At 35.7% G+C, this 27,024-nt stretch overlaps 1 protein-coding gene across 8 annotated transcripts in view; it reads left to right on the plus strand.

Moving 5' to 3' along the window:
* The window catches only part of FMN2 (formin 2), a 202,216-nt gene that overhangs the window by 87,770 nt on the left and 87,422 nt on the right, over positions 1-27,024 (plus strand). For 5 of the 8 annotated variants that reach the window (XM_083831936.1, XM_083831934.1, XM_083831935.1 and 2 more), the window contains 3 exons: positions 1,629-3,352; positions 4,432-4,576; positions 15,419-15,506. In XM_083831936.1, coding sequence (XP_083688062.1) covers positions 1,629-3,352; positions 4,432-4,576; positions 15,419-15,506 — 1,957 coding nt within the window. Of the gene's footprint in view, positions 1-1,628; positions 3,353-4,431; positions 4,577-15,418; positions 15,507-15,714; positions 16,037-19,640; positions 19,705-19,795; positions 21,442-27,024 lie in introns of those variants that run through there. The other 3 variants (XM_083831939.1, XM_083831940.1, XM_083831938.1) reach the window with 3 other exon arrangements.

Below are 27,024 nucleotides of genomic sequence, written 5' to 3' on the forward strand. Positions count from 1 at the left end.
TAACAGAGGGGACAGTAAGTTTTGATAAAGTGGCTTCAGAATCACACAATAACTGGTTTAGTCTAGTAGATACTTTTTAAAAAAAAAAAAAAAAAAAAACTTTTGGGATTGCCTGAAGACAGCTGGAAAACTAAGATAAACGTAAAATTGAAATTTTATTTTTAAAAACCAATTCTGTCCAGAAACAATTTTTTAAGTATTAATGAACATACATTTTATTAATAGTCCCCAGCTGGAAGTTACAACTTCATTTACCAGAAAGAAAATTGACTTTTAAATGTTTCATGTGTCAAAGGATGAGATGAAAAACATCATCTTCCTGAAACAAATCAAGGCAATTAGTATACCAGGTATTGTATGTTTATTTGTAGGCTTCTCTACAAGACCTGTGAAATCTGAATATTTGAATGATTCCCCGTAAAGTAAGCCTATAGTCTCATCCATGAAGTTTGGTTTTGTAAAAGGAGGAAAAAAGCACTAAACTGTTTTGACATAAAAATTTGGAAAACCTGTTTCATGAAAAACAATCTAAATGCTTGAACTGATGATGATGGTGACCTATGCTCCAAATTAAAAAAAAAAAATAATAAAAATTGAACAGTAAAAAATAAATGGGTGTAACTAGAAAAAAAAAGTTCTTTATTAGAAGACTTTGTATTGTAATGTCACTTCCCTTCTATATCCTGACCAACTTTCCTAAATAAACGCTCATGGCAATTTCTGGTCTAAGTTGCTTCTTTTGCTACCTTTCTGATAAAGAACATACTGATTGAATTTATTTATTTTTTAACTGATATTTATTTAAGAATGTAGGAATTACTGTGCTGTTTAAGGTTTATGCTTCCTCTACTCAGTCTACAGTAGGCAGGATCAGGTATTTCAGAGAAAGATATGAAAAATGTGGAAGCTGTCAATTACAGAATAACCATTCCAGACAGAAAGCGTTTCTGACGTTACTCGTTCACAGTTTGTTACTTAGCAGAGAAGTTTCAAATTTTAGGTGGGAGGAAAGTTCTCACCTAATTTTGTCTTACTACTTTCCTAGCTAAGCATCTGGCTGGAGAAAAGCATTGTTACCCTGTTCTGAGACTAGCTGCTTTCAAGAGGTTCTGCATGCCTAATCTATATTTTATCATTAATGTATATATATTGAAATCTAGTAGTCAGTCATATGTTGAGTCTGTTATGCACAGTCCATGCCTTTGAAGAAACACTTATATATTTTCAGTTAACCGAATTTAAGTATTGCAGTGCCCTTCCCACCATCATAGTTGTGTATCCCTGTGTACACACACTCTTAGTACTAATATTCAATGTTTGATTGTTTTTTTAGTCATGGTATGTGGGGAGAGGGATTGCTCCGGATTTTTGTTTTTGCTAAGTGTAATCACAGTCCAAAACATATTCTTGCTGATGATGGTAGTTTCATGCTGAAGCAAGTCATTTTCCTAAAATGTCTTCATCCGTTGTAAGATGCAGCTAGCCAAAATATCTGTTTTTAAAGGCTTGTCATAACTGGCTTTTTCTGAAGCTCTGGAATACCAATGTTCTTGATGTAAATTTTATTTTTTATATAGTGACAAATGTTATCTGGTTTGTGTTTATTGCATGTTTATTTTCTCTTAAAGGATGATTTTGAGGTGAAATCGGAGGAGCGTGCCAGTGTCATCCAACAGCTTGAGCAAACTATTGAGGATCTGAGGACCAAAATTGCAGAACTAGAGAAACAGTTCCCTGCTACAGAAGTACAGACTGCTGGAAGGGAGCAGGAAAATGAGCATGCACACATTGCCTGCAGGGAACTCAGTATTGTGAATCTTCAAACAAATGGAGATGAGTATGTGCCCAGAACAGTGTCACAAGCAAGATCTGTACAAACATCACCAACAGAAGATTATTTAACGCACAGAATGCCTTCAGCCAATGCACTGCCACTCCCCGCCTCACCACTGCACTTGGAAGGGGGCAAAAGTGCAGGGCCAACAGAGAACTTGCCAGCTCTAGAATTACAGCCCACGTTTTGTTCTGAAATCTCCTTAATTCTGTCTCCGAAGCTAATCTCAGTGCCACTGGATGGAAGCCAATCAGTACAGACTACATCACAGTCGCCTCTTCCAGGACCCAAAGTTAATTTGTCCCTTGCATTTGAAGGAGAGACTGAATTTTCATCTCCTCATCAGCCTCTAAGTACTGGAAATGTGACTTGTAGTGAACATCCCCTTTCTTTGCCCTCAGAGCCCACATGTAGCATTCCCACATCACTATCAGGCACTGAACTTGCTGCTCCTGTAACTGGAGTGCACGGCCCTTCCATCACTGCTCCCATGCCTCTGGCAGGAGTACCACCCCCACCACCTCTGCCTGGCTCAGGACTTCCTCCGCCTCTTGCTGGCTCAACAATGCCACACCTGGACCACTCTTTGCCAAACATCATGATACCACCCCCACAGCTGCTGCCTCCTCCTCCTCCACCTCTGCCAAGTGGGGAGATAGCAGTGTGTCCTCCAGCTCCCCCTCTTCCATGTTCTGGAGTCCTACCACCACCACCTCTGCTGGGAGCAGGAGTCCCACTCCCTCCTCCCAGTTGGGGCATCCTTCCTCCTCCTCCTCCACCACCACCTTTACCTGGGACTGCTATCCCTCCCCCACCACCTCCTCTGCCTGGCCTGGGAATGTCAACACTACCCACAGCGCCACCTCTGCCTGGAGCAGGAGTTCCACTGCTTCCTCCACCTCTACCCAGAGGGGACATCCCAGCCCCTCCTCCTCTGCCACCAACTCTGCCTGGTGCGGGTGCCCCTCCACCACCCCCTCCGCCACCCCCTCCGCCACCTCTGCCAGGTGCGGGTGCCCCTCCGCCACCCCCTCCGCCACCTCTGCCTGGTGCGAGTGCCCCTCCGCCACCCCCTCCGCCACCTCTGCCTGGTGCCCCTCCGCCACCCCCTCCGCCACCCCCTCCGCCACCTCTGCCTGGTGCCCCTCCGCCACCCCCTCCGCCACCCCCTCCGCCACCTCTGCCTGGTGCAGGTGTCCCACCACCACCACCACCACCTCCGCCACCTCTGCCTGGTGCAGGTGTCCCACTACCACCACCACCTCCTTTACCTGGTTTGGGAATGCCACCTCTAGCCCCACCACCTTTGCCTGGAGAAGCACCACCACTTCCACCACCAGTCCAAGGCAGTGCCTATCCATCAGTCCCACAAGTCGGAGGATTTCTTCCTCCTCCTTTACCATCTGGTTTATTTGCAATGGGGATGAATCAGGAGAAGGGGAGCAGAAAACATGTGATAGAACCTTCTCGACCAATGAAGCCTCTTTACTGGACAAGAATTCAGCTCCACAGTAAAAGGTAAATTATATAGTTGTGGAGAGGGTGTTCTTTTCACTTTAAGACTGTCCTGGTGGTGTCATAAGTTACAACCAAAAGGATTTATTTACCACTGTGCAGGCCTTTGGGAGCCTCAGGGCAAGCAGAATTTTATTTTTAATTGGGTATTTAAAATGGGTACCCATTCTATTTATAAGTGCAGAAATTCCGAGTAACATTATTTACACATGAAAGCTCTTTGAAGGCAGTTTTCAGCTGTCCTTTGGAGTTACATACCACATGTTAATCAGAAATCCTAAGGTGGTTGTATGCCACTAAGTTTCCATGAATTATTTTCTAAAGAGTTGTACTTGTGCATCCCTCAACTTTCAAGACAAATTTGGTCTCTCTCTTGAGCAAGAGAGAGCAAGTTTTGGTAGTGTCTTTCCTCCAAATGAATGTAAACTGAACAGTTTTTATCCTTTTGTTTCCTTTGTATGGTGACCTAGAAACCCTTCTTTTTCCACATTGTATATTTAGCAGTCAGATTCAAACTGCAGCTTATTGTTTTCTTTTTTCATGGCAGCATAAAGCTGCTTTTGTAGCTCTTTTGGTTGATATAACACTGTAATATGTGGGTTTGGTTGTTGGTGAGTTTTGTTTGTTTGTAAAGTATTACTCCTAGTCATGAAAAGATGTTTCCTTATTAATCTTTCTATTGTCTCTGAGTATTGACTGTACAATCCTCCTGCTGTTATTCCTTAATGATGAACATCATCTTTCTTTTCAAGTTCTCCTTGCCACTGTCACAAAGGTGATCTGCAGATAACTGTCCACTTCTATTTCTCTGTGTGCTTGTCTGTATACTTTATAACCTATATACAGCCTGTTTATATTCCTGTGTATGTAAAATGGGTGAACATAAATGAGTCTGACCTTTTTTTGGTGAACAAAAAAGAAAATGAAGCATGGGGAGAATCAACAGTATGTCTTATCAAAATGTTGCTAGTAGAAGTTAGGCAACAACTTGTAAATTGCTGCTATTTTATTTTCTTCATTCCACCATTTATGACTTTATTTAGTTTGACACTGCCCTACATAGGTCTTTTGCTTAACTTTAGAGATTCTAGTGCTTCACTTGTGTGGGAAAAAATTGAAGAACCTTCCATAGATTATCATGAGTTTGAAGAACTGTTTTCTAAAACAGCTGTTAAAGAGAGGAAGAAACCTATTTCGGACACCATTACAAAAACAAAGACTAAACAAGTGAGTACTCATTTAATTTCAGATCTTTTCTAGGCTGGCTTTTACATGATGACAGAATTTTGCATGCAGCTGAGATACATTTTACATGGATTGAAATTGTTAACATATGTATATAAAGAGAAATAAAGGGAGAGAATGTAGGATGCATTTCTAAGCTTATGTCTGTTAACTAAGGATTTATTTTTTATTAATTACTTTCAAGTATGTGTTCGTTCTTTAAAAATCTTTATCTGCTTTAAAATTATCTACTTTAAAATTATCAAAAAAATAGGTGGTGCAAATATGATGCTTTGAAATCGACTACACATGTGCAGTATATAAATTATTCTGAATAATTTTATAAATTAAATAATGAAAGGGTTGCATACAAATTACCATGATTTCAGAGGAAAATGTTTAAGAATCTAAGTCCTGATGTTGCACCAATCATAACAGTTGTTTGTATGAGTGTGTTTATATATAGTGAATATGATGTTTAGGCATACAAAAATGCAAAACACAGGAAAGTCTAATATTAAGCCATTTTTGAAAGATATACAAAAAAATAAAAATATAAATATTTTAAATGTGAAAGCCAAACCCCGTGGTAAAATAAGTGAATCTAAATTTTTATTTGACTAAGTAGAGGGCTCTAATCTTGGTATCCATGTCACAAGCAAGTCGTGGTGATATGATCAGTAATTCACAATTAAAATTTCAGGCTATGGAGGAGACTTTTTTCTAAAATCTTAAACGGTGGTTAAAATTATTGTTTTCACATCTTCACTTTTCTGAAATCAGTTCAAGACTAAGCTGTTCTTTTTATAATTTTTTCCATGCGTTTTAACAATTTACATGATTTTTGTTTTATTTTTCCCCACACCAAATATGCAGTGGTAGTCTTCGGAATCCCCAAGCAGTTGTGCAGTACATCTTATGTTTGAATATGATCTCCACACCTAGTGGCTCTGGAGATATTATCCCTCACATACACCCTTTGGTCAGCAGTATAAACATGCAGGTGCTCTTTACTGTGCTGGCAACCTGCTGCAGGCATTAGAACTGGTAGTGAAGTTCAGATGATTATCCTAGTGTGCTGGATAAAACCTTCATCTTGATGGATGGGCAGGATAGCACAGCCACGCATAATGTATCTGTGTACTACACTAGATTCTGCTAACTGGGATGGGAATAAAGGTAATGGAGTAACCTCTATGGTAAAGGTAGCACGTTACAGCTTCTATCTCGCTGTCCTGCAACAAATCTCCCAAGTGCAAGACCTTTGCTCTTCCCCCCAGTAAAAATCTCTTTTCTTGGTCATTCTTAATTAAATCAATGATAGCTCTTTAAACTTAAAAGAAAAAAAAAAAAGCATTGGAGGGAAGTGCAAAAGTACATGATGCTTTGTCTATAAACTGTCAATTTATTCACATTTCATGAGGTTTGGTGATTCAAATCTCTAAACATAATAGAAATTATGACTGTTTAATTCTGTGGCATAAGTGGTAAAGATAGAAATTATGAATAAACATTACATATTTATTTTAATACTAGCACTTTTTTCTTTTAATGAAATGAAAAAAATACACTGTCAATAAAAAAATGCAGATAAAACTAAGTGAAAATGACTGTTCTAAACTTTTTTGAAAAGAACAAGTTGTTTATGACAGAAATTTCAATGCAGAAGTTTAAGGCAATCTAAGTAGTTGCCATAACCTGGACCGTACATTCCTGTGGGCTACCTAAATTGACAAAAAAAGTCTTCCATGTGTTTCTCTTCATCTGTTGATCAAATAAATGCTCACCAAATGAGAGAGAAATTGCCTAATGGAGAAGTCCAATTTGTTGCATGATAGTATCTGGGTAAAAAGATCAACTGGATAGATAACCAAATGTGCTGTTTCTAGCACAAAAAGGCATCACAAGCTTTCATTAGAACTACAGTTAGAACTAGCATCTGTTGCAGATGTCAAAGTTCAATTTTCTTGTGGGTGAATACAGTTTGTGCTTTTCATAACATTGATGTGAGAAAATTGAAGTAGAACAACTTCAAGAATATATTCTATGTATGCACTCTCAGTAGTTTGGAATGCAGGTCTTCATTTCTGAAATTCTCTTCATTTATACTGCAATAAACACTGAGATAATGAACTCCATCCATGTTTAGCAGAAGAAACAGTTTTTTGGGGGGGAAAGCATGGTTGTAATTCCACAAGTATGTTTTTATAGAAAGCACCAAGTGCTGCTTAAGTGGTTACTGACTTACATGGATTCTATGATAGTTATGGGTGTTGTAAAGATCTTACAAATGGTGTTTCTGTAGTGATTTTTACAGGGAAGTGTTATACAAAGCAGATGTGTTCTGTCACCTGTTGAGCTGCAGAAGAGCACTGCACCGAACAGAGCTGGGGTCCACAAAGCTTACTGTACTTCTTACCAGAAAAGTTCTAGTTTGGCAATTGTTTCTCTTTCTTATGTCAATATGTGGGTATGCTAAGTGGATGCATTGCTTATACGTATTGAATGTAAAATTCTAGCTAAACTGGAAATAGTTATCAGAAAAAAAAAAAAAGCCCAAATAACTTTCAAATGTATAAAATATTTGGTACTCTATGTAAACATCTGATTTTAATAACACGATATTTTTATAGTAAGCTGAAATAAAAATGTATTTACAGAAGAGGCCATGGGGGAGGGAGGCACGGGGACAGGAGAAGAAACGTTCTAGGTAATCTGAAGGAAGATTTGGTAATTTTAGGATGTTTTAGTAGGTGAAATATTCTGAAGAACACTGCTGTTCTGCTTGCAGTTATTTATTATATATGACAGTATACACGCTTGTGTGTGTGTATGTAGATATACATGATGTAATTATTTGTAAAATGGTAATCCCTTTTAAAGTGGTAATTTTACCTATATTGTTTGCTTTTTCACCCTTACGAAATATTGTTTCTATTTTGTCCTTGGTATGATCATCTGCAAATATCTTAAGACAATATAAATCAATAATTCTTATTTAAAAAAAAAAAGGAATGTTCCATCTTGCATTGGGTGAAGGATGTATTAAAATCCATTCCAGAACCATAAAGGAAGAGGAAAAATGAAGGGTTAATATTTATTTGTGAATGTAGCTGATTTTATTCTTACTGTCTCTTATTTGGTGCTATGACAAAAGCTGTGATATATTTTCCTTTTATAATACATGTATGTCAAATTCTCAGCTGCTGTAAATGTGTGCAGGCTCACTAAACGAGAATGCGTACTTAATCTTCAAAGAAAGCCCTTTATGGGCTATATTATAGGTGGAGCTGCCATCGCTACCTATTAAAGCGATATGGCTTTCATTAGAAGTTATAACTTTGCCAAAAGTTAGCTCTTGAGCTGCAATTTTTTTTTTCCCACATTGAGTGTCTCCTTCATTTTTCCAAAGTTTTTTGTTTTTTTTTTTAAAAAAAGAAAACAGCCTGGTTTTGCTCATGTCCACATAGCTCTATAGACTTGAAATATGTAAAAATGTTATCAGCTACATGTCTTCTGTAAGTTCTGTAAAGGATTGCTCAAATTTCACCACTCTTCAAGTTTTATGAAATCTCAGTTCGTGTAGCTTGGAAGAGATTTCAGATATAATTCTGAAGATTTTTTCCTAACCTTGTAGTAGTAGATTGGAAAACAGGGACTGAGGGGGGAGATTAAGATGAATAACTGAGGGGGGACTGAAGAATAGAGGAGATCTGACAGACGTGAATATAGAGCACGGTAGGTATGATTCTATGTCACCTCTTATTCCATCTAAAGTAATTTCTCTCAAAAACCTATTATGAACATAAGTATTCTTGATGTGGGTGTTCCCATCAGCAAATAGTGTACCTCATCAAGACTACACTGTTTAACCAAGTAAAGGATGAAAACTTGCTTTTGGAGTGTCTTGTTCAGCCATGCCATGTAGTTACGGTATCAATCTTAGTTACCTGTCTGGATAGAATTTTTCATAGGCTGTATTCCATACCTGCAGCAGGCTGTGGAATGAGCAGAGTTCTTAAGGATGAACCCTGGTTACTTAGTGAATAAAGCTGATACCAGAGTAACATTGCTTTTATCGGTAGTTGCAGCACTTAAAAAAATTAATCAGAGAAGCGGGAAGAAAAAGGGTTATCTCTTGATTAAGGCCAAATACTGAAGAATGATGGTAAATGCAATATTAAAAACTTAATTACATGGAGAATATTGGCTAGTGTGCACCAAATAGATAGTAGAAAAGTAGCATATGATAAGAAAATCTTGATATCGCTGTCAGCATAACAGGTAGACAGAAGGGACTGAAATGAGTTGCACAGATTTCTTTCCTAACTTTTGAACCGTCATCTTAGAAGCCTTCCTGATGATTTTTTAACTGTATTTCTGAAAAATAATATACACTTAAATCCAGTGAACTTTTCAAGTACAGACCATATGTTTATAATTTATCATGGAAATGAAAGAAAAATGTTAAAGATATTCTCATATGGAAAGTCCACTATTAATCTATTGACATTAAGATTTTAATCTCCTACTTCCACCCCAGAAAATAAATAATAGGTTACTTAAGTTTCATTCTGTTTCAAAAGCCTTAGATGCAAACAAGATGTATCAATAAAAGTGTTTTGTTAATGATTTCAGCATTTTTGAACACAAAGAAGCGGTGGTAATAGAATACCCCTAGGAATAAAATGCCACATAAAATAAGTATAAATTGGTAAATACAGTAAATGCCATACTGAATTAACAGATAAAAGATTATTCATGTTTATTCATTAACAAGGAAGACATTAAGGGAGAATTTTTTTTTTTTTGAAAAGGAGGATTAGTTTTCTCTGCAAATAGGTGAGGCACTGTCTTAGGGAGCTTTCTTATCCACATTTGTTGGTCAGTGTCACTGGCACAACTGTTTCTTGTGATTTTGTGCATTCTCCAGACACAGTTGGGGTTCTGCTGCCCTGACAGACAGGAATTATGGAAGACTTGTCTAATACATCGCTTTTTATTTATACATAATTATGTAATGATGTTATTTATGAAATTGAATATCTCATTTCTTTTGCTTGTAAGACTGATTTTTTGAGATACTCCGTGAATGCGATATCTTTTTTTTACCTCTGCTTTTCTTCTTTATATGGCTTGTTGGATATGTTATTGCTATATGATTTTTTTTTCTCGTTATTGCATTATCTTCAAAATTCTTTTGCAAGCACAGTTTTACATGGATGCAGTCAGGTATCAAATCTCTGCCTGTTCAGGCTTCTCAGGTTGATCTTTTCTAACTACATGCATTTCTTATTCTTGTTTCCTATTACTGCTTTCTTTTATTTAGATCACAGATTTGTTTCTCTATTCTGTATATGTATCCTCATCTGAAATGTTCTGCTGACCTATTCACTTGTTTTAGCTGCTGCTGCTTAAAAGCTTACGTATTCTGCATGAACAAGAAGGGCTATGTTCATTTCTTAACCAGAGGTGCAATGTAGAGTGTCTCATTGTGTTCCTCTGTGAATTGGAAGATCTATGTAGGGGAAGGTCATAATGAAAGTTTGTTGAAGTAAAGGGTAAAATAGGCTTTGTGTTGAAGTGAGCGAGCTGTGGCTGTTCTGTGAGTTTGAAAGCTGCACATCTAAAAAGCATAACCCAGACCTTGAATCCCGGCAGAAATAGCTGCCAGCCTGGCCTGTGTACAACTCTCAGTGTACCTAAAACTGTCAAGTTGAACCATCTTAGTTACAGACATCTTTCAAAGGAGACTGGTGATCACACATTTCCATTCACAGTACTTCTATATCTTTCAAATACATTTCAAATACGTTCTTATCCATCTTAGCCTGAATGGCTGAGGACCATGGTGCATTTCTAATTCTCTCAGTACAAGGGCTCAGTGCACTGGACATTGTAGTGTTAGATGCCATCAAGGGAAGAAGAAAGGAAGAGAGCACGGATATAGAGCATGGATATATGAATTTTTTCTCCCACCTCTCTGTCTACCTTCATTGTGCTAAGAAGGTAAGAAGCAAAACTTTTTAATGCAGTAGATTTCACATCTGATCCAAAAAAAAAAAAAAACCCAACCTCAGGTTACATCAGAATTAAATGTATGTATAGATTGAATGGGTTTCACCTAAAAATTGGAGATTTTACTTAGCTGTATTTCTATCAGATCCTAACTGACATTAAAAGCTAAACAGATTTTTGGTGTCAGCCTGAAAATCAAGTTTTTAAAAGTTTTTGTCTTTTAGTTGTTGTTTGTAAGGTATCAAAATGCTTTAGATGAGAGAAGTGTTGATTTTGCTGGTGATGACGTAAAGTTTAATGCACGTTTTTCCTTATGGCTATATTTTGTTGCTTAGTGCTGACCAGTACAAACAGCAAGAACAAAAAGCTGTTAAAGAAAAGCAGACAGCTGTAATTGAAAGGTTTCACTGGGAGTGGGTACAGCAAATAATATCAAGATTTTGACTGTAACCATATGTCTCCCTTTAAAAGTGAGAATACTAAAGGTTTTCCTCCAGTGGGTTTTTTTGTTTGTATTTAAGATCATGGAATATCTCCCATTAGATATAGTAGATAGCCTATTGATTTCTCACGTTTCTGCTTTCTTTTTTTCTCCATCTTCTCACCTATCCTGTTTTTTATCCTTTTTTGTCTTCCCGATTTGATTTAGTAATATCTTATGAAATAAAGAAATTGGGCATGCAACGTCTTTTGCAAAAATTATCAAAAGATGTAGTTGCATTCCTAATGTGAGTACACAGTGACAAGATTGTTCATAGCAGTTGGGCTGATCACCTGCAATAAAAACAATGCTGAGTGCATTACAGACCATACATGAAAATTCTAGTTTTAATACACAATTTCTGATGAGATTTTAGCTTGTTGGATTTCTATTTTTTAAGAGGTTATATTTTAGGCTGTCACTTGTGTTACTAATCAACCCATGGAGATATTCTGACAATTATAAACAGAAGAGATAAAAAAAAATTAGAAACTAAACTTTTAAGTACCCCAATCCTTTAGATGATGAAAGAAGGAGTAACTGCAATTGTGGTACACAGAAATGAGCCAAACTGTCAAAGAAGAGCTTTAGGTATGAAAAAAATAATTTCCTTGTGATGCATTTTTAATGTAGATAATTTAAATTTGGCTATTTATCTCAATTCCCCACTCCAGTCCTTGAAATTAGAATACTGTGATTATTTTTAATGAGGGAAATTTAAGCACGTTTCAGTCCGGTTGAGGAACACAATGATTCTGTCTTATTACTGTACATCTGAATCTAAGCAATCTAAGTAATTTTTCAAATGAAGTGATAAAAATCAAGTTCAGTTAAATCAGTACATGCAATCAGCACAGATTGTCTGTTAGATAGTCAGGGATGGTTGTTATTTTATATGTAAGTAGAAATGTTTGATCTCCTGCAGCACCAACTTGGCATAGTGCCTGTTTCTCCTCTCACACCATCACTAGCCAGAAGTCTCTTCTGGATTTACCTTAAAGGAAAATAAACTCAGAAGAGCGTTACATTATTCTGTTTATATCTATAAGGAGCCAAGGATATCCATGTGAAAGATGTGATTGGTCCAGTTCTTTGTATATTTTACAAATGTAAAATTTTACATTTGAAATACACTGAAATCCATAGAAAAGAATTGTTGTAACAATGCCTGGTCAGTTGATTTCTGCATTACTGCCATGGTCTAGTTTCTTAAGATCTGGTTTGGAACTTCTGTATTTCTGCATCCTCTCTGCAAAAGTTGCAAGCTACAAATATTTGTACAGGGGAGTTTCCTGTTTATGACTCTTTGTACTCTACAGTAGTTTTTCTTAGCCAGTGAGAACCACGGGATAATTTTTGCTTAATGCTAGCAGTCAAAATCGGAACCAGAGAATGAGGCATTTCAGAATTCCATGCATTAACTAAATATTATTCTGGGGAAAGGGGATCTTTGTATTTTTGCTTCAGGGTTCTCATCAAACGTGTCTTGCATCACCTTTCACTAAGTATCTTTTTAACTGTTTTTGCTTGTGTTAAACAATCAGGAACAAATTTGGCATGTAGTTTGTTTACTGCTTATCAATGAAGACCACTCAACAATTAGAAAGTTTGTCCTAGAGTTTAGGCTTCAGATAACATCTCTAGCTTCCTTTTTATTTATTTTCAAATTTGTTTAAAGCGCAAAGTTCCAGGACCCAGACTAAAAAGGAGTGGTGTATTGTGTCTGAGGCTTTAGATCTTGTAGAGATTGGATTTATCAATCTTTTGGTGTTCTGCCTTTAAATGGCGTCACTAGTCTGTGGCCTGTAGGCCTAGACTGTGCAGCTGATTTATTTTATTGTTTTATTTTTAGTGGGAATTGCTTTAGGCACTTATGCTAATATTCATATTTTCTGAATTAGTGTTTTATTGTTACAGCCATTGTATTGGAAAGCTATAATATTCATGCAATTTACTAAAATGGAAATGAATGAATGAAGATGACTTGACACAGAGCATACATTTTAAATAAAGCCAGACAAAATTTGTAGTTGCTATATAAAAATGCTTTACCTGTTGCTGTTCTGCACACCATTCACCTGACTTTTTGGTACTTTTTGAAGCCTTGAAGTACAGAATTTTGGTAGAAAGGGTGACCTATTGTGCATAGGGACATCACTTTTTTTCTGTGATCACAGGCAGAATGGATCAGTCGGTAAATAATTATTCTCTTATTCAGCAGCTCTCTTTAAGAATAAGCCTCTTCTTTTTTTCTGTTAACTTTTAGACCAAATTGCTGTTAGAGAGTGGGACTCAAAGGCATTTACTGGGCCTCTAAATCTGGTCCTGTAAGAAATCATGTTCTAATCTGCATTATAAGCACCTAGTTGCTTTATTTTGTGGCTCTTTTTTTTCATCTTGTTTTGGTTCCCTTGCTATATTTGTAGTCCTCACCTTGGTAGCTCTGAGATTTAGATTGCTGATGAGTGGTAGAAAAAGTGTTTTCACAATTTGAAGCTAATATAGTAGTATATGGATACTGATAATAGCTTCTTCTCACAGGGAATTCTCATATTATTTGTCCTAGCTTTATCTCAGTTATGGGCTTAAATGAGATTTATGTCCCTTTTAGGAAACGTTTAATAATTATAGCCTAGTAGAAGGCTAGTGTAAGACATCTTAGTTATACTTTTCTGAGTTATGATAGTTTTCCCTTTTGAATTCATAAAATCTGAGTGTCATATCCTATTCTGTAAAATTTTGATTTAGTCCATTTGACTTCAATTTTTAATTTCCTAATAATACATCACGTGTGCTAGATATTGCCTAGGCACTTGCTAACTTCTGACAGATGACATCAATATCTGTGCCTTGGATTTGTTTCTTTAACCATGTGATCAACAGTTATGACTTACCTGATTCCTAATTTTAAGGTTTTTTTCAGTTCATTTGCAGGGTGCGGTATTTTCACTTTGCTGTAATCAGCAATCTGTTAGGAATCTATGAGGAAAGGAAAATGAAATACCTGACACACTGCTGGTTGTGAAGGTTCAAGGTTGCCCAGTCAAGCACGTTATTAGGAAACCCATTCTGCAAGCACTGTGACTTTAGCTTCCTTTTCTAGGCAGTCCCTAGTGGAAGAGTTCTGTGTCACGGTTTTACTTCTCTTCAGCTGCAGCTCAGACATCAACTTACAAACTTGTGTATGAAAACTTGATTGAATCAAAGGTGGCCACAGGGTAAACATCTTGTGGGTACTTTTATACGTTTTAAGATGTGGATTGGATTTTGACATTCTTTACTCAGGCTATCTTTTTTTTTTTACGTAATCTGATTTCTTCTAATTGATTACTAAATTATTTTTCCAGTGGGTCTGTAGGTGATACAGCATCTCAATGCTTATATAGAAATTATGTAACTTGAAAAAACATGTATGTACCACATGACTGAAATGTAAAAATAACTTGAATTTACAGATCAAATTGTTTTTTTGCCTTTCCTCCAAATAATTGACAAAGATTTTTTTCTTCAGCATGTTTAGTACAATGTAAAACTCAGCAAAATGAGTTGATTAAATATTAACCTCTTTCATCTATGTAATGGTTATAGCCCTACATTGAAAATGTCTTTATCTAAATTCACATTGTTTTACAGATAAGGATCCTTTTCTGGCATTACTTGCTTCTCATACTAGTGATATAAAATTTACAGAATTCAAATAGACTGTCTTCCACAGGATTCTAAGCTGTGAATTGCTTGTTGCTTTTATGCTTGCAAAGCAAATATGTACAAGAAAAATTTTTCAGTGGCTAATTTTAACTCCCTAGAGCAAGATGTTTTGAGGGCTTTTTTTCTGTTATTTAAAAAATAAAAATAAAAAGCTTTGAGACCTTTTGTATTCCCTAAAAGTGATCAAAGAAAGTACCAATATGTACGTGGTTATTTTGCTTTTTAAATAAAATTCATATTGGCGCCTACTACGTCAAACTTTCAAATAAAATACAAATTCTCACAGTTTTAGCTTACATCAAAGATGGAAATTATTGTGTGGTTTTGGAAACCAAAGCATTTCCAAGATAGACACAGTTGGATTTTTTTTATATGACAGCCTGTTTCATACACTTAGTAACATCAGTGTGAAGTTGAAAGTGTGCATCCTAATGAAGAATGAAGTCTAGGGGAAATTTTATAGTGACTCTTTTAAGATTAAAATTCAGCTAGATGACATTTACACTTGTGATGGATTTGTGCAGCTGGAACACTTAAAAATTATAAAAATACTCACTTTTGGTTTGTTATTAGTAATGCAAAATATCTTGTAACGTTTTAATGCAGGTGGATACTAATAGACGGGTTTCTTTTGGCAGGTTGTCAAGTTGTTAAGTAACAAAAGATCTCAAGCTGTTGGAATATTAATGTCTAGCCTTCATTTAGACATGAGGGACATTCAGCATGGTAAGTGAAATAATTATTGTTGATTCTAGCTTAGATTGCATCGTTAATAATATGGAAATGCTTATATTTATCTTTTGATAGATAAAAATCAAGAGGGTCTTTTCACACTTTATTTTTCTGAAAATATCAGATGTCATTTATTTTCCCCCTTGTTGTAACGTATTCTATTTTTCTGTATAGAAAACAAGTATTGACTGATTATTTGCAGAATTGCCACCCATAGTTTTGGGCATCAACTACCTGAGTGGTGTGAAATCTAGACTCTGATTTTGGTCTTTCTGTGGAAGAAAGTTTGTTTCTAATTCAAAGATCCCAAAGGTATATCCAGAAAAGTGAATTGTAACATTTAATTGTTTTGCTGTCTAAAATAGTTCTTGTATTTGGGTTAGCACAAACTGGAGTTGTTTCATCTTCAACAGCTGTTTATAATGGGAGATTTTTTGGAAGGACTGTAATACTTCTCACATTTTGCACTACTGTCTCTTAGCATAAAAGGTGAAAAGTGGAATTGTATTTATATTCAGACCATCCTTTATGTTTCCCAAAGGCTTTGGATAGATTTGAAGCAGACTGAACTGTCCTGTGAAGTGCCAGCCTATCTATTAAATAAATGTGGTTTCAAGTATAACACAGACTTCATAAATCACAAAAACATCTTGTGAACTTTCTAGGCTACGTATTTACAGCCATGCATTCAGTTTACTATGATTTGCTTATTTTGTGAAATTATTCATAAATAGAAGCAAATTTCAGTGCACTCTGTCAGCTAATGAGTAACTCTTAATCACAACTTTAAGTTTTTATTAAACTGTTTTGATGGTTACTAGACTTCCTCAAGCTGAAGCACTTAAGAGCAAGGCGCCAGTACTGGCGCCAAGAAGTACTTGGTATTTCCAAAGCTGGCAGATGTAGTTCAGTTAAGTCATAGAGCAAAATCTGAAAACAATGATATGGTCCTTTCCTTCAGTCAAATATTCAACTTGGTTTCAGTTAATAATGAGAACCTTATGAACAAAGTAGTCCGCCTAACATCTGTCTCTGTGGTAAAGCCAACACAAGTTCATTGAAAATTTGCTTGCTTAACATGCAACACTAACAATAACATGGCATGAATGTCAGTAGTTGAAGGGGTCAAACAATATTATGCTTAACCTTTATCCTACTGCAATATTAAGTACACATGATCATCTAGCAGCTATGTGCAGATTTTGTATATTCCTCCTTCAATAGCTGCTTTTTAAAAACAATAGTTTTTGTAAAGGAGAATTTAGTAGTGTTTTTACTTCCTAGCTGTTCAGAAGTGATTGAAAAAATGTAAGAGAAATTTTATCTGATGGGATGACTTTTGGAAATGGTTGGAAGATCCTTGTGTTAAAAATGGTTTGTTGCTTTTTGTTTAACATAAAATAGGCACGCAGAAAAGGTGTTGAGGAACAGGAAAGAAATTCGTGTGTTGGGAATAGGAAAAATAGAGCTGAAATCTCAACAGAAACATTTCTGGCATTGGTAACTCCATGCAGAGTTTTCTGAGTGATCTAGCCATAGAGTCTGTGAGAGAAGTTATAAAATCACAGACCCAAATATTTAGCTTCACCTTTACGTATGTACTATTTTTACTTGTTTGTTAGATGAGTAAGGATTGAGAGAGGGTGTTTCATAGTTTGCTTGCTTATCTGCTACAGTTTGAATAGTCTAATGAGGAAGTGCTTTCAAAAATTAAAATGTTGAAATAAAAAGCTGCATTAGCAAAATAGGCACTTGATATATTTGCTTTTATATACATTAAGATTCAAGATGCATGAGAATAGATACAGTAAAATAATGGATCAGTGTTTGGTCCTCTAGCCCAGGACTTGAGTAGTCTTCTTGAGTTTTTACTCTGTTTAATGTATAATTACATGAAAATTTACTTATCTTTCTCAGTACAACACAAGCACTTTTTTTTTTTTATTTTTGTGAATTTGAAAGCTAGTCAAACTTTCCCCCACTCTGACTATTGTGGTACCAGGAAACTGTCTTCATAAGCATTTTTCTAAATATCTTCTTTATTACATATAAAGGATATCTGGTGGAAGTAGAGTTAATGCAAAATATGTGAATTGCAGAAGAATTGTAGGGAATTTTATTTATTTGTTTTTACTGACCTAGAAAAGTACCCAGAAAGAGGGAGAATATTTCAACGTAGTGTGGTATTCAATCTGATATTCCTTGGTTTGCATGCTATTGTGTTTTATTTTTCTAACAGCTTAGACAAATTTCAAAATATTACAGGAACAGAAGGGAAAACAATTGTGATAGCTATGAATTCAATTAATAAGTTTATGATTTCAAGTTTTATTCCACACTGTGTTTAATTAAAATACTTAAAATAATTTGAAACCTGGCCTAATGTTCTAAAGGTTGATGGGTTTTTTTGGTTGGTTGATTTTTGGTGTTAAAAAAACATAGGTGAAATATTGTCTGCAAAAATGATCTTTGAAAGATTGTTTTGGAAACTTGAAAATTTTGGATTTTTTAAACTAATCTAGAACATTTAGTGACTTTTTTGTGCATGTGTGATCAGATGTCATTGAATGGAAGATCTTAGACTACCTCACTATGAGCTAAATAGATTTTGATGGTGGTGATGATATTGTTAAGTGTCTGCTGGTAGAATTGCATTTGTTTGCTTCTGACTTTGAGTTGGGTTTAATAAGACAAACTCCAAAATCCTGGCTGCTGTTTAAATATTTTTACAGTGTGGAAGGAGCAGAGCGTATTTGTACTGAACTCTAGTACGTGTTTCTAGTAGTGCTGTAAAGTAGGGTAGTTTGATTTCTTGTTCTTTTTATGTTCTGTTTGTGTTTTTGTTGTTTTTCTTTTTTTCTTTAATTCTAATTACTAACAGAACTTCCAGCTAATTTACCCAGTCTAGGCTAGAACTGTAAGAATTGTAAGAAATGTTCTCTTTAAATTCAGTGCCATTTTTCTGTTATTAGTATGAAAATTAGTCCTCTTCTCATGGTTTCTCTGGTTTCACGCAACACTTTACTGATGCCTATCCCTTATAATCACTTACTAACTATGCAAAACACTTAATCCAGATATTTTGCTTGCTTTTTATGTTCACTGTACCACGAATCTCCCTCATTCATCCTATCTAGTGTTATGTTTCCATTGGAAATACACATGCATTTGGCGGCATGATACAGCCAAACTTGAGAAATGCCAAACAAGCACTTCTTGCATATTTTTCCTTTAAAGCTCAGATTTTTTTCCTATTTTTCCTTTGTGCTTAAATTTGAGATCCCACAAGATTCCAGTAAACTGTATTTAGTAGTCTATGATTAACACCCAATGTATTAGTATATAATTGCATGCTAAGCATGTGTCTTAAATACCTTCAAACACAAGAAATATAACAATCATTTGAAATTGTAGCTATGTTGCCCAGAACATAGTTGTCAGTTCTCTTCCTGATCAATTAGTTATAAGGATACAATATGTCCTCTGCTTGTTTTTAACTTTATGCGTGTTAACAAGTGCAGTAGCAATAGCAAAAACTTCTAATACAAAAGGGAAAAATGCAGAAGAAAAAAAATAAAAATAAACCAAAGATGTCAAATAGAAGGACAACAAATTTTATGTTTCATGAAAATGTTATATTCACTACATAGTCAGATTTTATATAGTGTTTATTTTCAGAATAGAAATTAATCTTATGTTGAACAAAGTTATCTTAGTCCGAACATGTCTTGTAAATGTTGAAAGAAGACTGGCAAAAACAACATGCACAAATCTGTCTTTTGAACTTGTCTGTAATCTTTTCCAATTCAGTAAGTTTCTTTTAACGCAGTTTATCATTTCAGGCATTGTGTTACTTCTGGCATTGCTGCAATAGTGTAACTATTTCTCTAAAGCTTTGCATAATGCCTCCTGGTTGCCCTATTTCTGTTGAAAGTAGTTTGGAGATTTCTGCCTCAGATCCACCCCTCCCTTCCCTTTCTAAGGACATCCTCATTTAATAATAGCTATTTTTTTCCCCCTCTCTGTGATGCTTGTAATCCACAAAATTTGATAGAGGTACCTGTCTTGATCTGATAATTGGGAGGGGAAAAAAAAAAGTACGGAAGACCAAAGCTCTTTGTGTTACAGCTCTCAACTTGTTGGTCAGTGATACTACGAGAGAAGGAAAGAAAGGAAAAATAACTGTGGAGAGGTAGGCAGGTTCACCTACTATTTGATAAAGCCTGACCTTTTAATGTGGGTTGGAGATTATTTTACTGAAAGTTGTATTTGTCTACTAACAGAGGTACAACTGTGTACAACAGACATAGTTTCTGCTCTGAATTCAACAGACAACTGTGCAGGAAGTGGATGAACATCCAATGTTAATGGACAAAATAAATGCTTATTCTTTAATATGAGGCTATTTGTGACAGATGAATATGAGAGAGTCTTGGTTTTGTTTTCTTATTTGACTGCTCACATAGACACAAATGATGAGCTGGGAAAAACTTTGTCAAAGACTAACTGAATTATTTCACTGGAGGAGGAGGGAAAATCTCTCATGCTGCATTATATGAAGGTTCTGTGCAGGAATTCTTTACTCTCATTAAACTACGATGTAGTCTCCAGGGTCATAGAGATGCTCTAAATGGAAAACATTCAGGAAAAAATGACTCAAAATCTGTAAACTAAGACTCACGATTAGTTTATCATATAAAAGGTCCAGAGGTACTCTAATCAGTATTTATCCTAGTGTCAATAGGACATTAACAATATGTGTCTATAAGTGTAATCACTTGAAACTCATAAAATCAAATTATTTATCAGGAATGGATATCTTCTCAGAACGCATTTTACAGTTTAAACTAATTAAGTTGTAAAATAATGTGATCGGTTCAAGTTTTTTGGACTTTGTTAAACTAGAAGACAAACTAGATGACCAAAAATCTAATTTCTGTCTGTTTAGGTTATGAATATAATACAAAGTCCTGAATACAAGTAGATATATAGATCATTTTTTAGGCAAGGTAACAAGTCTGCATTTTCTTATTAAAGGAATGATCCATAAAGTGGTTATAGTCTGTGTAGGTTAATTACAAAGTTAGAAACTTTACCCGCTCTGGTTTATTAATTGAGAATCATAACTCTTTATATATATATATATATATTTTTTACTTTATCAAATATTGTGCATTTTGACAGCTTAAGAACTTTCCAGATCAGGGGTCAATTTTCCCTCTGATTACCTTTCCAATGTGTGTTTAGATCCTTCCAAGACACCACAAGGAAAAAGGTTTGTTGGTTTGGCCTTTTTCTATCTTGTGCATTAGCACTTCCTTGAACCTTCACATCATAATCCTCGATCTTAGTCCTCTATTTCTTCCCAGCTTTATTTTACCATATTCATTACATTATGCCTGCTGTTAGGTTGCAAACTTAAACATTTTATTTGCTTATAATTACTTAATAAGTTCCTATTGTGAAATTAGTGGTAAAGGAAACAATGGAACAAACAAAATGACTTTTATAAAACAAAAACTAAATTAAATTTGAGTGCAACACATGTATTGCCATATATGTTTCTATTGCTTTGATGCTGTTGGTTTCAGCTACTCAGTATAGAACACTGTAGGACGCGCTGATTCTGGAGTCCTTGCCTGGCCACGTCTGCCAGTGGCAGCTTGGGAGGGAAGACACAAAGGCCCTTGGAGACGAATGGGGTTTTGAATGGCTGCAACATAAATCCCAGAGCTGTGGGTGATAGCATTAAAAGCCAGTCCCAAGTAGTGATAGAGAAGGGACTGGAGGAGACCTGTCTTGTGAGATTTTCTGAAGGCTTATTCCATTGATCATAGGGCAACAAAGCAAGTTGTTAAGTTGTTAGAAGTTAAGGAAAAATACAACCTCAGTTATCTTTTGCGTGCAACAAATTGAGGTATGAAGGACAGAAATATTCACATCATCAAGAAAGGAACCGAATTTTGGTTTCCATGCAACACACTCTTTTGGAATTTACAATTTAAAAATACATTTGTAGAACTAAATACAATTTTCTGTAATGTCAAATACATTTTAAATAAGGAAAAATTATATTGAACTTTTTAACAATATTTGAATCAGCAGAGACTAATTATTGCCACATTGGATAGTTTGGCTAATTAAAAATTTTTGTTGTTGTTAAAAACATATGAATGTAATTTAATAGAAATGTTTTGTAAGAAATGTAAGAACTAACTGCATTGTTTGTCTGTTTCATTTGAAATGGTTTATTTTTTTCTTGGAAGTCTGATTAACTTTGAAACATTGAACAAAAAGTTTCAGGAAATTTCTGTTCTACTCAAAGGAAAAAAAAATCAGTACTGTTATTTCTCATTTGAGTACTGTGTAGTCAGTCACTTGTAAGAGGGATGACTATGAAATTCTGAGTAGAAAAGCAATAAAATGCTTGCTGTTCACACCGGTACTATGCAAAAACAGGGAAGAAAGGAAATATTTTTACAGAATACAGTAGAAATCTTCGGTGCCATATTTTTATGTATTGCTGAACCAAATAAATATTTTAACACTATAAACATTATGAACAGCTTATTAATTGACTTAAGACGTTAAGAAGAGGGAACGAACCTCTTCTTGCAATAGCGCTTTATAATGCAGCTCTTTATTCGCACGTTTTTTCATTGAGTTGAAAGATTTTGAAGGAAAGGATGCTTGCCACAACAATCCATTTAGTGATGTGGTTTTTAAGCTTAAATATACTTGCACATATACTTTCAGACGTATAAAAAATAAATGCCTCTTATGGCTACAGAAGTTAGAATCTAATCTAAATCCAAATTAATAAAAATAAAAATTTAGTAAAATTTGCAAAATGGATCCCTACTTTTTTATCATTAATTGTATGCATTTTTTTTTTCTCCTTCTTGTCATTCCTCACTTAAGAAATTAAAATTGTATACTATATTTGGCCAAATAAAGATCTGTCTGGCTTAGTACCCGATCTCCTGTGTGGATAGCAAGGGAGGAGGAGAAAACAGAGTGGCACTGATTGCATTTCATGTAATTTTATAGATCTTTATTTTATCTTTTTTTTTTGCAGTAGTTGTTTTTCTCTAAACAAATTGGAAATTTTGTTGGAAAGACCTTCACACACATTGTCTATATTTGTTTTCCCCTGTCACCAGTCTATCCATTACTCTTTCTTCTCTTTGCAAAAAAGTTGACTAGCTCTGCAAGTTATTTTCAATATTTATGTGCACTGTATGCCTATGACACAGTATTGGATCTTCTGTTTCAGTCTCCATTTTTCTATATTACTGATGTTGTTCGCCCTTTACCTGTTGCTAATCATTGAGCTTATGTTTTCAGAGACCTATGAAAAAAGTGGATTTTTTTTTTCAATGACTGCTAATTTTGTATGTATCACTGTTTTTACATTTGGGTTCTCTTTTTTCCCATGTACTTTACTTTGCTTATATTGACACTGAAAGAGATCCTTCTGCACATGTTTGCACTTAGCTTTAAACTGGCTAACTTTTATTACCTGCAAACATTATCACCTCACATTCATTAAACAGTACAGGAACCAGCAAAGATCTTAGTATGACTCCACTGCTACAACTCTCTACTTTGAAAATTCATCATTCATTTTTATAATTGATTTCTTTTTTTTTCCTTTTTCTTAATCTGTTTCTATATTTAAACCAAGTAAACTTTCATTTTTTTCTCATAACAGCAATTTTTTTTTTTATAAAGCCTCAGGTAAGAAGGAGCCTCTTGCAAATCCAGTATCAGTCTGACCACTGCTGTGCCTTGGTTGATTCCACTTGGATAGTCCCATTCAATTTGTTGCTCATGAGTATCCACTACAAAACAACATGCAACCTTTCTTTCTCATTACATTGTGTTTCTCTATGTTTGAAGAAGCTGTTCTTCCATATAACACATGGACACTTTTCAGGCACAGAATTCAGACTGACTGGTTTGGAATTTCCAGCATCATCTCTGGAATCCTCTAAAAATCTGCATTTGTATGCTCTGAAATTGATCAGTTTAAGATGGTGCCCAAAACACATCACTTGAGAAATGTAGATCTTGTATTAGAACATCTTTGACCTTTTCTGTGGTAGTGAATCCTAACACAAATACTTTGTTTAATCTTTTCTGATTCTCCCTTTGTGCTCTTTTTACAGCCAGATTATCTGCGTGCCCAACTGTTTCCTGTCAGGCTTCCTACATCTGATGTGTTTGAAAGCAATTTTATTACTAGTTTTATGCATTTGGCAAGTTGCTTTTTTGTTCTTGTCCAATTTACATTGAACTTATGACACGTTTTGCTTTTCTATTTTCTTTGGCTGATTTCCACTTCTTGAAGAGTATCGTTTACTTACAGGTGTCCCCCATGCTCTTCTGTTTAATCATGTATGTGGTTTTGAGTAGAGACGCTGGGGATATGGAAAGATTAGGAAAAGACAACAAAAACGTGCCGATCGCAAACACCAGCAGGCTGGCCACTGAACAGCAGCGTACCACAGAGCCGCCCGGGACCTGGCTCTACCCTCCCTTATTTTGAATTTCCCTTATTTTGAATTTCCCTGCCGCAGCTCTCCGTTGCCGCCCGTGCCGCCGCTGCCCACCTTCCCCCGGAGGCGCGGCGGGCGGCTCCGCGCTCCCAGCAGCAGGTGGCAATAGCGGCCCGCGGCGGGGCTCAGCCCGGCGCACCCCGGCTCCGAGAGCAAGGAGCAGAGGGGATGGTGCAGAGGTAGGGCAGCGGTTAGTTTGCTGGATCCGGCCGTGATGGACAGGGTAGGAAAGAGGGCTGGGAAACTGGAGTTGGATGTTAGAAAATCGCTTTCTACTGCAAAGAGGTGGAACGTTTAGTGGGGGAGCATGCTTTTTCTCGTGCTAGAGCCATCGTGCCAGTGTTCCTGGATGCACCTGGGTTTTCCTTACTTTCTTTCTCTTCTTTGTCATGCTCTGTTATGATCTCTGGATAATGAAAGATTGAGATTTATTTCCATTGTTCTGCTGTTCCACAGGAAACCTCCCCATTCAATATATGTTGCATTCTATTTCAGTGTAATTTCTTTTTTTTAGTGAAGCTGCAAATAGCTTTAGCTACTTTAACAGATAATATAGCTCAATGGTATTGAACTGAAGCAATATAGAACGTCTTTTCTAGTCTTACAGTCATCAGCAGACTGACTCTAGTAACAATACTGAAATAAATATAGGTGAAACGGGTTTTCACTGACAGGGTGGCTGGGCACTGGAACAGGCTCCCCAAGGCAGTGGTCATGTCACTGAGCTTGCCGGAGTTCAAGAAGTGTTTGGACAACACTCTCAGAAACATGGTCTGATTTTTGGGTGGCCCTTTGGGGACCCAAGTGTTGGACTCGATGATCCTTGTGTGTCCCTTCCAACTTGAGATATTTTGATTCAAAAAAATATATTTTTTTCTAGAACATATATATTTTGGTTTTCCACATATCTTTTGATTCTGTTGCAATTCTGGTCTGTAATTTTGTTGAGTTTATTAATACCAGGTCTTGAGAAATGCTTTGGAGCGTGAAAAAAGATGGAACTTAAACAATAAACACACATCGTTCTGCCTTCAGTTATCACAGCATTGTGATTTGAATTAGTAAAGATGTGTCATCTGTCTTCTACCTAGCCAAAAATCTTGTTGCGTTATTTTCATAATCCCACCATACTTAGAGCATCGACTAAATATCACAGGATCATTACATCATTTTATTAGCATCTGTAGCTCTTTAATACTGTAACTTCAGAATATTTGGTCAAAGACTTAACGTGCGTTAGTACAAGGAAGGCCATGGTATTCATCCAAACTTCAGGCTGGGCAGATGTGGAATATACCAGGCTACATCTAAACTGGTCTCTGTTGTGCCAAAAATAAAATTTTAATTTGATTTGGGGAAGAAATTAAAATCATATAACTTTATTTTAGGGAGATACTACCGTCTGACAGGTGGAAAGGAAAATTTGCTTTTGAAATGAAGCCTCTCAAATGATTTCTGTTTATAATTCTAGAGCAAGAAAAATTGTACTTCAATTTGTGATCGCAACCGTTGACTGTACTGCAATTACGGGTAAATAGGGACTTGCCTGATTTCTGAATTCATGTAAATTTCCATATAATGTTTTCTAACTAGCTCTACTACTACAGATACTGATATCATCATGCACATCTGGCCAGCTTGAACCATAAACAAGGAAAGCTTGTTTCTGCATGTGAATTACTGCATATCTTCATGGTTAAATGAACTTCCACTATAATATATATTGTAAGTCATCAAAGGTAGCAAAGTTCCACGCAGATAAAATGATTTATGTTTGCTGATGTTAGAGAAGAGTAATGGAGAACTTCAGAAGGACCTAGCAAACACACAACTCAGCTCTAAACTTGTATAGTTTGAAAGAATATTCTTAGCATTTAGTCTGGCTACTAATAAGACAAGTCAAGCCTGCTAATTTCTGGCTCAAGCCATTAGTCTGGACAAATATGAACATTTTAACAATACAAATGATCTTGAGTTCCAGCTGAAATTCTGACCCTTCAACCTTTTGCTTTCTTTGAAGTTGCTGATAGTTTTGCTATTGACTTTGGTGAGTCTAGGATTTCATACAAATATTTTAAGTGATGGAGAAGTCAGTGTATCTAACAAAACAATGCTCAAAAGGTTAGTTTCGCTCACTTTTAACACTTAAAATATTCTTTACAAAGTGAACTAGTCAGATTAATTTAGACATCTTTTTCTTTTTTTTTTTGTCTGAAATTATGGAGCAATCTAGTTTCAAACATCTCTTGTAGGCATACAGAAGAACTATGCCTCTTAATTTTTTTCTGTATAAGCTAAATAGATTAAGCAATTCTCCAGAAAGACAGGTTCTTGAGACCTCAGGTTATTCTATTTCTTTTTTTTTTGTCTTTGATATTCCACCAGCTAGACCTCTTGTCTAAGTGAGACCTCTAGTTTTGACTTCTAGTCGCTCCTGTAGAGAGACAAGAAATCTTAAATCGGCCATTGATCATGAATATTGAGAGTGTAATCAAGACAATTCTTTGGGTGAGTTTGAGTCTGCTTAGGAAAGAGCAGCTTTCTCATTAACAAAACCATGTGGACTTCACTGATAATTAATATATATTTTTTTTAATACCTTTATTTTCAGTGATGTTAAAGATATAATTGGCTGCAGAGAACTGAGAGCAGATTTTCATGAAAACTTAAGTTACTCTCCTTTTTCATAGTGCTTTTTGAACCATTAATTTTGCAGATGTATGTGTTAGTTTTTAACTGGTTTAGTGTTGACTAAGTGTTGAGTCATTTAAAGCAAGTATTCTAAATTGCTGCCTGAACCTCTATTTATTGTGGGTAAAGTGAGAGCAGAAAAACTAAGATCCTGAGTGAGCTGCTTAATGTAGAGCAAACCTTTCCTGGACAAATCTATTTCTGGTATCCTTCCAGCTAACTTTATCCAACATGCAGAATGCTCTAGGATATACCCTTGC

Source organism: Anser anser, assembly GCF_964211835.1.
Source record: "Anser anser genome assembly, chromosome: 3".
Taxonomy (NCBI): domain Eukaryota; kingdom Metazoa; phylum Chordata; class Aves; order Anseriformes; family Anatidae; genus Anser; species Anser anser.